General features: G+C 35.1%; 1 protein-coding gene across 4 annotated transcripts in view; it reads left to right on the top strand.

Moving 5' to 3' along the window:
• LOC150104074 (ufm1-specific protease 1-like) overlaps positions 1 to 11435 on the top strand; it is a 131405-nt gene extending 119970 nt beyond the window's left edge. For 3 of the 4 annotated variants that reach the window (XM_090397274.1, XM_090397275.1, XM_090397277.1), the window contains one exon: positions 11227 to 11435. In XM_090397274.1, the coding sequence (XP_090253400.1) occupies positions 11227 to 11355 (129 nt within the window). In that variant the 3' untranslated portion in view covers positions 11356 to 11435. Of the gene's footprint in view, positions 1 to 1547; positions 1629 to 11226 lie in introns of those variants that run through there. The other variant, XM_090397276.1, reaches the window with a different exon arrangement.
• Positions 11436 to 12744: the final 1309 nt, after the last annotated feature.

Here is a 12744-nt window from a genome sequence, read left to right on the forward strand (position 1 = left end):
GTGATACTAAGGCAGAAGCAATGGAAAGGTCATATTTACCTATACAAGTTGCCAAAAGGCAACTCGTATAGGTAATTTACATTTCCATTTATACATTTGGATTATATATACCATTTTATATACCATTATATATACCATATATACATTTCCATATATTAAGTAAATAAATAATACCACCTTAATAATAAGGCGATACGCCTTTAGGCAACTCGTATAGGTAAATATGTTGTTTTTGTTTTGGGTATAGTAAAAATAACCAGATAATTTGAGCTTAAAAATGCTTTAAAATATATTTGATATTTTTAATGTATAGAAATTTTATTTTCTTAAGAGCGATCTTTGGACTGGTGTGATGCATGCATATATAATTTGGTTTATTTATGCAGCTAATTTAAGGCAACTTAAATGTTGTATATATGATTTGAAGTTTAAGTAATATCTGGTATTTGTCACTTTGTAGTAATTTTTAATAAATTATAGATACATTTATAGATTGGTACTATTTATGTTTTATGTATATTATTTCTGGGAAAACTCCCATGTTACTCCTCTTAATAAACTATTATAATTACGGCTATTTTGCCTGCTTCAGTTTAGGAGTGCCCCTGTTTAAATGTCATTGGCTATTTACTCACGGATTCTTAGGGCATTGTAGATGTAAATTTACCAAAAAGTATATGTAGCATAAGGAAGAGAAATTTACACATACCTTTTTCTGGGTGTTGCGGCTTTTCTTCTTTCTGTGATGTCCGAAAACTACTGAGTGTGTGGTGGCGGGGGGTAGGCAATTTGGGAGAATTAAATTAGAAAAAAACGGGTTTTTTCCCAGTAATATATATATAAACATATATATTATATTACTATATTATATAGGGTGGGGGAAAAGGTGAAAGGGTTGATTTTTTATATAGGGAGGGGAAAAGGGGGTTGACGGGGCGCGGTCCATTTCGACTATTCTCGGTCGTCATCTGAACACATTGGGAAAGTGGATGCTATGTCAGGTCGGGTAGGTGCTTCTGTTTTTGAAGTGTTTGTGTTATCGCCTATTGGTCGGGGTTGTGACCTCAATTTTATGTTGTGAAGCTTCCAAACCTCAGAGATTATGTAGGGCCTGTGTACGTTGATAGAGTTCGCGTCACATTTTATGGCTATTGTTTCTGATATTCTTAGCATTGTTTTATTGTCTTGTCTGTCTACTATGATGGCCTTGTCGATCTGTGGGGTATGATTTTGTTCAAGGGCGTGAACAGCTATTTCCGTTTTTCCTGTGCTTTGTATTCGATTTTTCTTTTTGATGTTATGTTTTTTAGTGTTTAAATGTTCGGGAATGGGGATGTTACAATCACGGAAGTGTTCTTGTAGTCTTGCCCATAAAGACCTGATGGTGGAACCTGTGTAGGTGCTATTACAGTGATATCTACAATGCCCTAAGAATCCGTGAGTAAATAGCCAATGACATTTAAACAGGGGCACTCCTAAACTGAAGCAGGCAAAATAGCTGTAATTATAATAATTTATGTTTTATATTGAAAACTCTTTCAAACTAGGTTTTAGTGCAGTATAGGGACTTGGTTTGAATCGCATGATCTGACAGGCCTGTTTACCGTAGTGGAAGAATTTAATGTGGCGTTTATGTTCATCTTTTCTTATTGGAATGATGCATCCTGTTTCTCCTATGTAGGGTATGTTACAGGTGGACTGAATTTTGTAAACCCCCTGGATGGGTAATGTAGGCAAGGGGAATCTTTGGATGAGGTGAGTATAATTTTTAATTCTTCAGGAGGTTTGAAGGTTGCCTTAATGTTGTATTTGTGTAGTGTTCCATCTATTTTTCCTGATATTTCCCTAATGCATAGTATGACTATAGCGTTCTTATAATTTTTTTTTGCTTTTAATGATATTATTGTGGAGGATCTTGTGAACTGTTTTTTATAAACGTTTGGCAAAGAATTTCATAGTCTTTCTTCAATGTCTGCTCATTGGAGCAAAAACTAGGGGTCAACAGCACCCTCAAACATAGATCCCAACACTGCACTAAACCTGGTTTGAAAGAGTGTTCAAGGAGGACTGTGAGATGCTGAAACATCATCTGAACCTCAACAAGAATGATAGATTGGTAATTTCAAGAATCTGGAATTACCAATCAAGAATGTCTCTGCAACCTATATAGCATCTAGAACATGATGACAGAACCCCCAACACAAGAAAACCTTATATAGACTCTAGAGATGTGTTTAATTTAATTCCACTATAAAACTTTTTTTTATTTATTTAGATTTTTTTATCATCTGTATACTATTATACCTATATGCATAAAAAAATGTATTTTATTTTGTTAATTAATTAATTTATATTTGTGTATAATTTTTTATTTCATTTTTTTCACCAGAGGTCAAAGTTAGGGTAAACCATTAACAAGGCATTTAGATTTATCTTACTTTTGTGTAGTAATGTAGCTTGTGTCCTGTGCATATGTATATTTTCCTGGTGATGAATCTTAATACAGGGGTCGAAACGTCAAGTGTTAGTTTCATAATTAGAAATAGTTACTCCAAAATGTGTGTTTTTGTCTCCATAAATTCTTCACAATGAATGCTGACCACCATGTAACCTTAAAAGAAAGAAGTTTCAGTTTAATAATCATCAGTTTTATTTTAGTAATGCCAATTCTGTGGCTTGGTTTTGGTTATAAAGTTTTTTGTATTTTTACCTTGCTTGTGGCAACTACTGGGACATGTTGGTCATTACATGTCTTTCTGTCGATTATCACTTTTATCGTCATTTTTATTCTGTCGATAAAAAATCAATTCAATAAGTTTGGAGTTGAACTGTATGTGGTATCGACCAGCTGCTCCTCATGATTGTAGGTGAAATGGGAGGAATGGTAGCAGCTAGTTTACTGGAACAGCATCTATGGAAATACTAATAGAAAAAGGCATAATGCAGAACAGAGTGTCTATGGTAAAGAGACTGGAGGAAGGTTCAGAAAAGGAGGGGTCCCCTCTCTCTCTCTCTCTCTCTTCTGAATGAAATCAAGTATTCTGAGGGAGATTTTAGTAGTTCCCAAATCTGTGAGGAGCATACTACGATCAACTAGATTTAAGATTTATAAAGTGTCTGGAATTGAGCAGGAGACATATTATTTATTATTATTATTAACACCCGACTTCCATGGAGTCAGAGACTCGTCATGGGAGGTATACATTATGGTACACAGTGCTCATCCAACTGTGCCTTAAAATGATTCAATGTGTCTATAAATGGCAAGGAGACGATGTTTAAAGCATAGGTTGTAGATGATCTTGAAGCATGAATCACCTAAGAACTTCATGGTTAAATGAAGAAAAGAATGGAGATTACTGTCATCAGCAAAGGGTGTGAATATGATTAGATGCCAGAGAGAGAGAGAGAGATCATTGATAGGTAAGAGGAAGAATGTAGTTGAAAGTAGAATCCTGGAATACTCCAGCATTCAATAAAAACCTGATGAGAGAAAACTATCCACCAAACTCGCAAAATATGACTGGAGAGAGAGAGCTGGCGATTTACTTATAAAGGGCAGAGGAAGACATGAGATGGTATCATGGTAGGAAGACCATGATACCAGACTTGATTAAATGCCTTGGAAATATTGAACAATCACTTGAGTTTCTCCAAACTTTTCCATGACTTGTGTCCAAAGGTGGATAATGTTAGCTAGTAGAGATCTTCTGCAAAGCAAGAAGGGCAGAATCTATATTGGTGATTACTAAGTAATCACCAATGTAGAATCTGCCCTTCAAGTCTCCAAGCAGTGAAGCTGTTGGTTGTTAATGACCCTTTCCATTATTTTTGAGAGAATTGAAGTAATAGAAATAGTGTGATTGTTTGATGGTTGACTTTTATCACCCTTTGTTGGAGAACAGGCTACCATCATCAGATAGATGTCAGGTGAGTATGATAGAAGCTATACAGGATGGGTGTTAGTTCTGGAGAACAAGCGTTTAGTACAACTGGAGGGATATCATGAATGTCAGGAAACTTGTTAGTATCGAGGCTATTAAGCATTTACATTTTTCTGATGAAAAATCAGAGAAATCATGCTGTGGATAGTTTTTGGATTGGTGGGAAGAGATTTGTCTTGATTGTCTAAACAATTTGAGGAAGACACCAATGCCTAGACATCTACCTAATCTTTAGATATTACCATTGTACCATCAATATGTATGTGTGAGAGATGGAAATGTGGAAGGGCAGAAATTGTAGCAGTTTTGGTAATAGATCAGAAGATACAACTTCCATTTGAGCAGGAGGCAAGCTTAAGACATTTGGCCTTTACAAAGTCTGCTTTGGATTTTTTTTTATTTTTATTTATTTTATTTTTTTGCAGTTATGAGCTGTGTTGTTTGCTGAATGAGAGGCTGAAATTTTTGACTTGATCCATTGGACATTTGCTGAATTTTGGCTTGGACTGCTTTGGCACATTTGTTGGAGAGAGGGTTTAGATAAAGATCAAAATTTTGAGTAAAGTGGAGAATAAAGGCATTTATCCCAGAATATAAGTCAGTTATTAGATCTGGTAACTGGACTCAGGAAAACGGAAGTGATAATCAGACCATGGAAGTGAAGCTCTTTTAAGATTTCCCAAGAGTACATTAGCAGTATATTTGGAGGGATACTTGGTTAAGAAAGGGTACAAGATATTAAGAGAATGATGAGAATTATTATTATTATTATTATTCGTGACACCTCCAAGGAGTCAAGACTGATCGCAGGCGGACACCTACTGTACAACTCTCCATCTCCACTACTACACAGAACCCTACCAATCACCTACATCAGCGCCATCTACTGCCCACAACCACTACCACCACAGCTAGTATTTTTTTTTGTCTGTAAATTGCGTGTGTTCTGAAGGGCTGATTTATCTGTATGCAGGATGAAATCGGCTAACTCACCTTCGATTGAAAAAGTCCATATAAAGATTCCTCCCGTCATGACGAGAATCGAACTTAGGGCTTTTCTAATCGAAGGGCGCAACGTACTGTTGTTCTTCCAATTGCGCTACAGAGGTGCTAGAAATCTGGAAATCTGGTGGATTGATGAACAGTTTGTTAAATTTTACAAGTGATAAACAGTTCAGTTTCTCTTCCAGCTTGATAACTGAAGTTGGAGAAAGGAAGCCAGTCTGAATTATGAATGTTAAAATCTCCAGGGAAGATTATCTCACTGTTAAGGTAATTAGATTGTATGTGATTGACTTTCAGAAATAAATAGTCAAATAGTAAAGTTATCAAAGTAAGAGAGTGGTAGAGTGGCAAAGTGAGGCAAGGAAATATTGAGCCAAAGCAGATCATATAAAGGAGATTCCAGGTCATGTTACTGCAGTCTCAATAGTCAAGACCAATTGTTTGGTCTTGACTATTGAGCTCAGCATTATCAAAAGTAAGTGGGGATGATCTGAGGTCTTGCCTTAGAACATAAGCCAAATAAGTTTGAAGAAAATCATTTAGTTGCACTTGAATTTTCATTGAATTTCTTAAATTTCCAAAGCATCTGATTGAGTCTGATTTTCTCACCTCACCAAGCTCTAGTCTTATGGTCTCCCTCCTGCTTTTATTATTCTATTTCCTGCCTTTATTATTCTATTTCAATGCTGGGTATCTCAGGGCTCTGTATTTTTACCTACACTCTTTCTCCTATACAGCAGCGCATTCTCAATAGCCTCAAATCCTATATGAACTTAAATGTTTTAAATTTACGGAGTACTAAATTGTAAAATGGTGAGTGTTTATTGGTTTCTTCCTTTTTTTCATGTTTACTTTAAAGATTGAGTTGCAAGGCCTTCGCAAAAAAAAAATATCCTTGCTTTAGGGCTCCACTTTAACAAGAAGTTTGAGAAACCCTGCTCTAGTTGGTTTCACTGGTATATACAGGAATACCTCGATTATCGCGATTCTCGATTTATTGCGGTTTATAATTTGATACCAAAATTCCAATTATTGCACTCCAAATTCGAATTATCGCGGCCGCGAGATGTAGCCCACTACATATGCAACCAGTTCGTCGCCACTTTCCAGGTATCGCTCTCTTATAGTGCTTCGTTTTTATCCGACGGTGCCTTCTTACCAGTAACTATCTGCCCTTGCCTGAAGTACATGTGGATATTTATTTCTCTTGTTATTTACCCCTACAATGAATGCTAAAAGAAATAAGGATGATTTCAAGTCTACAGCTATCAAGAAGAAACATAGAATGATCAGCTTAGGAGATAAGTTGCATATGATAAATAATTATGAAGCAGGCATAACCAAAGCCAAAATTGCAAGAGAGTACGGTCTAAATGAATCAACTGTTTGCCATATTTTAGACCACGCTGCAAACTATAAGCAACTAGGACAAAGTGCATCGACCTCGTCTGTGTCCCAAACTTCGAGAAACAGAAGCCATCTTATGATTGAAATGGAAACGCTATTGTTTGTGGATAGAAGATTGTAACCAGAAGAGAATTCCTCTTAGTCAAATGACTATAAAAACAAAAGCATTGAATTTGTTTGAAACTTTAAAAAGAAAACAATTAGAAAACGAAAATGATTCGATGTCAGTAGTGGAAGAAACTCTCTCTGCAAGTTCAGGGTGGTTTGATCGGTTCAAAAAGTGATCGAGCATTCATAGTGTTCGTGTACAAGGTGAAATTGCAAGTGCCGATGAAAAAGCAGCAGCTAATTTTCCTGGTGAATTGCAACAGATCATTGAAGAAGGAAATTATACCGATGATCAGATATTTAATGCTGACGAAACAGGCTTATTATGGGAAAAAATGCCCACTAAAACAAATCATCCAGCCAATGGATCAAGGTGTAATCGCATCCTTTAAGGCATATTACCTATGAAAAACTTTTTCACAAGCAATAGAAAAGACTATAGGAGATGAAGCTATGACTTTGCCAGAATTCTGGAAGGCATTCAATATCAAAAATCGCATTGAGAATATCAAGGAAGCATGGAGTGAAGTAACGTCGAGCAACCTGAGAGCGGCGTGGCAAAAGATTATTCCTCATTGTGCAAATGATTTTAAAGGATTTGAAAATGAAGTAACCCGTGTTATCAATGAAATAACTGGGCTTGGCTTCGATCTAGGACTAAAAGAAATTGAAAAAGGTGATGTTCAGGACCTGCTTTAGTCACATGATAAGGAGCTGGATGATGAAGACCTAATTAACTTCGAGAGAGAACGTGCTTACGATGCTCAAATCGATGATAATGACGAACAAATTGACTTGGCACGAAGGAATTTACCCTCAAAGAAATGGACGAAATGTTTAGAATTGCTGAAAATTTTAAAGAAAAAAATCTTGAACATCGATCCTAATCTCGAGTGATCACTGAAAGTTCGTCAGGAAATTGAAAATTCCATCCGTTGCTACCGAGTTTTATACAAAGAAAAAAGAAAGAAAAAATTCCACCAGACAATTCCACACCAATTTTTATCCAAGAAAGAATAATTGTATGTACTTCTTATATATAAATAAAGATTAAAGAATAATCTTGTTTTTCTTAATGAATCTTCATTTTTTACTTAAACACGTTTAACGCATTTCTTTTTTTACTTGATATATAAAATTTAATTAATAGATTTGAAAAATCCTTGGCATTGATCACCCATTTTACACGCATTATTTATCCCGATTATTGCAGTATTCCTGTGTATATATATATAAAAACAACCCCATTGTATTTCTCAGAAGAAAGAATTTACTTCACTCACCCCTTATTACTTTTTATAATATTCTGATCACTAGTCAAGTTCAGTTTTTATGATTTTCACATCTAGCTTATCATCATCATCATCATCATCACGAATCATGGGCTCACTGCCCGTTGATGTCTGATGCCTGTTTCACTATCTTCTTCCACCTATCTTTGTCCAGTGCACAGTGTCGCAGTTTTTGTACACCCATTCCACACCAGTCTTTTATATTGTCTATCCATTCTCTGTATGGTCTACCTCTTCTGTTTAAACCATCCAAAATACCAAACATAAATGTCTTTATCTTCCAGTCCTCACTCATTCTACAGATGTGTCCAAATAATTGCAGCTTCCATTTTATAATCTTCTGCATTAGATTCTGTTTTGGTTGTATCTTCTGAGCTCTTCATTGGTGATTTTCTGTACCCATCCTATTCTTAGAATCTTCCTGTAACAAGTTCTTTCAAATGACAAAATTCTTTTTCTTGATTCCTTATTTATTACCCACGTTTCAGATCCGTACAGTACACCGCTGAAGATGCATGTTTCCAATACTCTTAGTTTTGTTTGCAGACTGATCACTTGACTTTTCCAGATGTTATCCATGGCCTTCAGATTTGTTCTTCCCTTTGCAATCCTGATCTTTATTTCTTTTTTACAGTCCACGTCACATGTCAGTTTACTTCCCAAATATGTGAATTATTCTACATTTTCTATATCAGTTCCATCCACTTGTATCTTTTGTTTCATGTTCTTCTCACCAAATACCATTGTCTTTGTTTTTTCAAAGTTCATAACAAGTCTAAATCTCTTCCCTTCCTCATTTAACAGTTTCAGTGTTTTTTGTAGTTGTTCTCTTTCGTCTTCTTCAATAATAACAATGTCATCTGCAAATCTCAGATTGTTAATTCTCATTCCATGTACAGATATTCCTTTGGCATCTTCTTTCATTTTATCCATTGCTCTTTCTAAATGTGCAATGAAAATGCTTGGTGATATTGGGTCTCCCTGTCTAGTACCTCTGCTTGTTTTAAACCATTTCCCCAAATCATCACCTATTCTAACTGCTGCAACTGCATTCTGGTAAACATCTTTTAATATAGCTATTAGTTTTTTATCAATTCCATAGGATTCCAGAACTGCTAATGTCACTTTCTGGTCAATACTGTCAAATGCTTTCTGAAAGTCAACAAAGCAAGTATATATGTTTTTGTTTTTTCTCCTAGCTTTCTCTGCTATTAGCCTCATTGTCAAAATCTGTTGAATTGTAGTTCTATCCTTCCTAAATCCTGCTTGCTCGTCTGCAAGGTATGCTTCCAATTGTGTTCTCAATCTTTCTGTCAATATGATCATCATCACTTTACCAAGGTGACTTAGCAAGGCAATTGTTCTATAATTTTTGCATTCTAGTTTATTTCCTTTCTTGTATAATGTTACTAATATTGATTTCACCCACTCCTCTGGCATTTTCCCTTCTTTCCATACCATATTGCATAGTTGGTGCATTTCTGTAACCATACTTTCACCACCATATTTAATAATTTCTCCAGTAATGTTATCGTTACCAGGACTCATGTTGTGTTTTAGCCGTCCTGTTGCTTTTTCTACCTCTCTTCTTAACTTATCCTGGCACATAATCACGTCATGTCCCTCTCTTCAACCTCCAATAAAGCTGAGACATGTTCTTCTTCCTCCTATGGCTGTATAGCCCAATTTGAACCTTATCCTCCTGGATTTATTGCCTCAGTCTGTCCAGTTTGAGACTTTTCCACCCCTCCCAACCTGGAGAAAGAGAGTCAAATTTCTGTATGTATTTATATCTCCTCAGAAACAGTGACACTTATAAGCACTAGACCTACGTGGTCCACAACTCCCTATTCAACATTTTCAGAGGAACCCTAACAGGGAACAGGTTCTAACCAGAGGACTGCATCTTTAGTTGTAGTCTCCCCCCCCCCCCCCCAACCAGATTATATTTCTATTCTTGGGCTGACTTACACCTTTGCCTTTAAGACAAACACGACTAATACATAGCTTCTTGAGCTTCCATAAAACTTGGTGACCTTTTCTGTTCAGGCCTGCACTTTTCATTTGTAGAACTGCTAATGTTGTATAAATCCCATATCTGCCCAACATTGAAACATATACTGTTCTTATATTTGGAATGATGCACTAAAATTTAGAAATCTTTTCTTTAGAAATTATCCAGAAGAAAGCAGTCCAATTAACTGATATTCCCCTCCCTCCATTCCTTTCTCTCTCTCACTTTCTTTCTACCCTCATTACTTTTTCATAGACATTCTGTTTCTGACATAATCCTGTTTTATAGGTGTCATGGACAGTGTTCAACTGAACTAGCCACCATAGTTTCTTTTATGCCTGTAAAATATAAGTAGCTGCTGGTTAGCATCCATTTACTGTCCAGTTTCATACCTACTACATTAACTTCTCTTTCATCTTTTTCATTCTATCTACAATGACTGCAACTTCAATTGTTCAATAAATATATTGATATTCGTGCAGTTTTGCATTTTTAGTTGTCCACCATTAAATTGGATAGCTACAAGTTTCAAGTTGAAACCAACATTCTAATGGATCATCCAGTTCTTCTAAAGATTCCAAATATGATATTTCTTCAAAATTCATCCAGTCAGAGCTGGTGCTCTATTTTATGTATACTCACTGGGAAATGCTTATATCGCTACGTAAATTTGTCTGTAGCTATATGGCGCTAACTATCAAACTGCAAATAAGAAGTTAATTGGATGATATGCAAATTAATAAAAAATTCAACATTACTTTGATCTCTGCACCCTCTAACGACATAATGTCGAAACACCGTATAATTCACTATACTATGTATTGCTGTGTTCTTTAACAATCTCTGTATTGGCCGTCACCCCAACTGTGTGATATTACAGTTTTGACTTATACAGATATGTGGTTTATTTGTAGAGAGGAACAACATAAATAAAAAAATACTCTTAACTCCATTTCATTTCCCAGAGGGAGTTGGTAGAATTCTAAGGTTAAAACCTTAAGTTTTGTAAATTAGTAGGCCAATCTCTGTCCTCGGTCACCATCAGTAATAGAGTTAATTTTTACCGACAATTTGTGGACTCTTGGGTATTGAAAATAAACAGATGGCTGTTGCCATCATGTTTCTAAAATAACTGATATTATTGAAATAGTATGAGTTCTATGATCGATTTTTGACCATGGAACTGAATTATAGAGTTCACAACCTGAGTTTCTGGGAAACGGGGGGGGGGGGGGTTACTTGCACTAAAGATTGACTAATCCAAGAAGTGGCTAAAAAAGTTCTACTAGTTATTCATGGAATCAAACATATAATGGTCTTTTGTTCTGTTTGTCTAATATTAAGAAAGTTGCCACATGGCTACACAAGTTTAGTAGTCTTGTGATAACCATTTTCTCATGATTGGGCTAATATGTAATGTCTATACATAATTTTCAAACCATGTTTTCCTTTCCAGGATCCTCATTTTTATGGTAGTGAAGCAACAAAAGAGACACTGAAGAATACTTTTGTGAAATGGGAATCTTTGGAATCCTTTCAAAAAGATTCATTTTATAATCTTTGTTTCCCTCAATATAAAAATTAATATGCTAATTGAGAAACTAATACTATATACAATTACTTCTTTTTTAACACTGTAGTAAAAGTCAAAATGAAAAGATTTTAAAATTATTTATGCATTGTTTGTTGAGCATTTTTACCTTTTAACTGCTTAGTTGTAGAATTGATTATTATTATTATTTATATATATTCCTGCAACATGGAAATACTGAATTTTAAAAGCAGGAAGTGCAAAAATATACATACAAGTAATCTAAAGTATGTATTCGTATATATATATATATATATATATATATATACACACCATCGCTGGAAACTGTATAAGGAGGATGTGAGCAGAGAAGTGAGGAGTAGGTTCTTTGCATGGAGAGTGGTTGGTGAGTGAAATGCATTGCCTGAGTGTGTTGTGGATATAGACACATTTAATCAGTTTAAAGCATGGTTGGATGAGCATTGTGTGCAATAGTATGTACCTCCCATGATTAGTCTCCGACTCCATGGAGGTCAGATGTTAATAATGTATGAATAAAGTAATATCAGCTGTAATTTAACGGTTAAAATCCTGCATTCTTATTAAACTAGTAAAAGCAAATGAATTTCCACTATGAAAGTGAAGTTTTTTATATAAATACGGGTAACCCTCATATAATGCGGATGTTAGGTTCCACAAAAATGCCATGTTATATAAATCATGTTATGCAAGACTCAGATCACATAGAAAAAGTAGGGTTAGGTTCCAAAATCGTTTTTTTTTTTAAGATTATATAAACAATGACATATCCAACAAAAAAAATTTTTTATTTAATTCAGGTAATTCATGTAAGTTAAGAAAACATATAAACTATAAATTGTACATAAACTTCATTGCACATAATACATTAATGTTTTAGGCAAAAATAAAATAAAGTGCATATTTTAATCGTCATCACTCTCTTCAAAACTAACATTTTGTAGATGTTCTTTATTTATGAGTTGCCGGACATCGTCGTCACTTGAAATCTCTTAGATATCATTTGTATAATTCTCATTGCATACTTTGGCTGGTTTAGTTATCAAGAGGTCAGTAATAAGACCTTGCTTACCACTATGCTGCAATTTTTTATTAAGTTCATAATATGGAGCTAAACAAATATCCAATTGTCTTGTGAATTTTCTGGAGTGCTCCAGTGAGAGATCATTATCTGTAAAATAACTTTCTTGCCAAGTCCAATCCTTCTGCTAATTTCTTTAAACTGAATTCTTTAATGGATTCATCACAATCAGAATCTTCGGCAGAACTTTCCCTGCCATTTGGGTCGATGTCATCTATTAATTGTACCAGTTCCTCCTCATTTAAATCTGTTTCCATATCAATTAATTCACTATTGAAGAGATTGGAGCACTTATGAAGGAGTTCACGAAGGTTGAGTCTCAT

The sequence above is a fragment of the Typopeltis vanoorti genome, chromosome 8, assembly GCF_054136105.1.
Source record: "Typopeltis vanoorti isolate ZY-2024b chromosome 8, IOZ_Tvanoo_1.0, whole genome shotgun sequence".
NCBI lineage: Eukaryota > Metazoa > Arthropoda > Arachnida > Uropygi > Thelyphonidae > Typopeltis > Typopeltis vanoorti.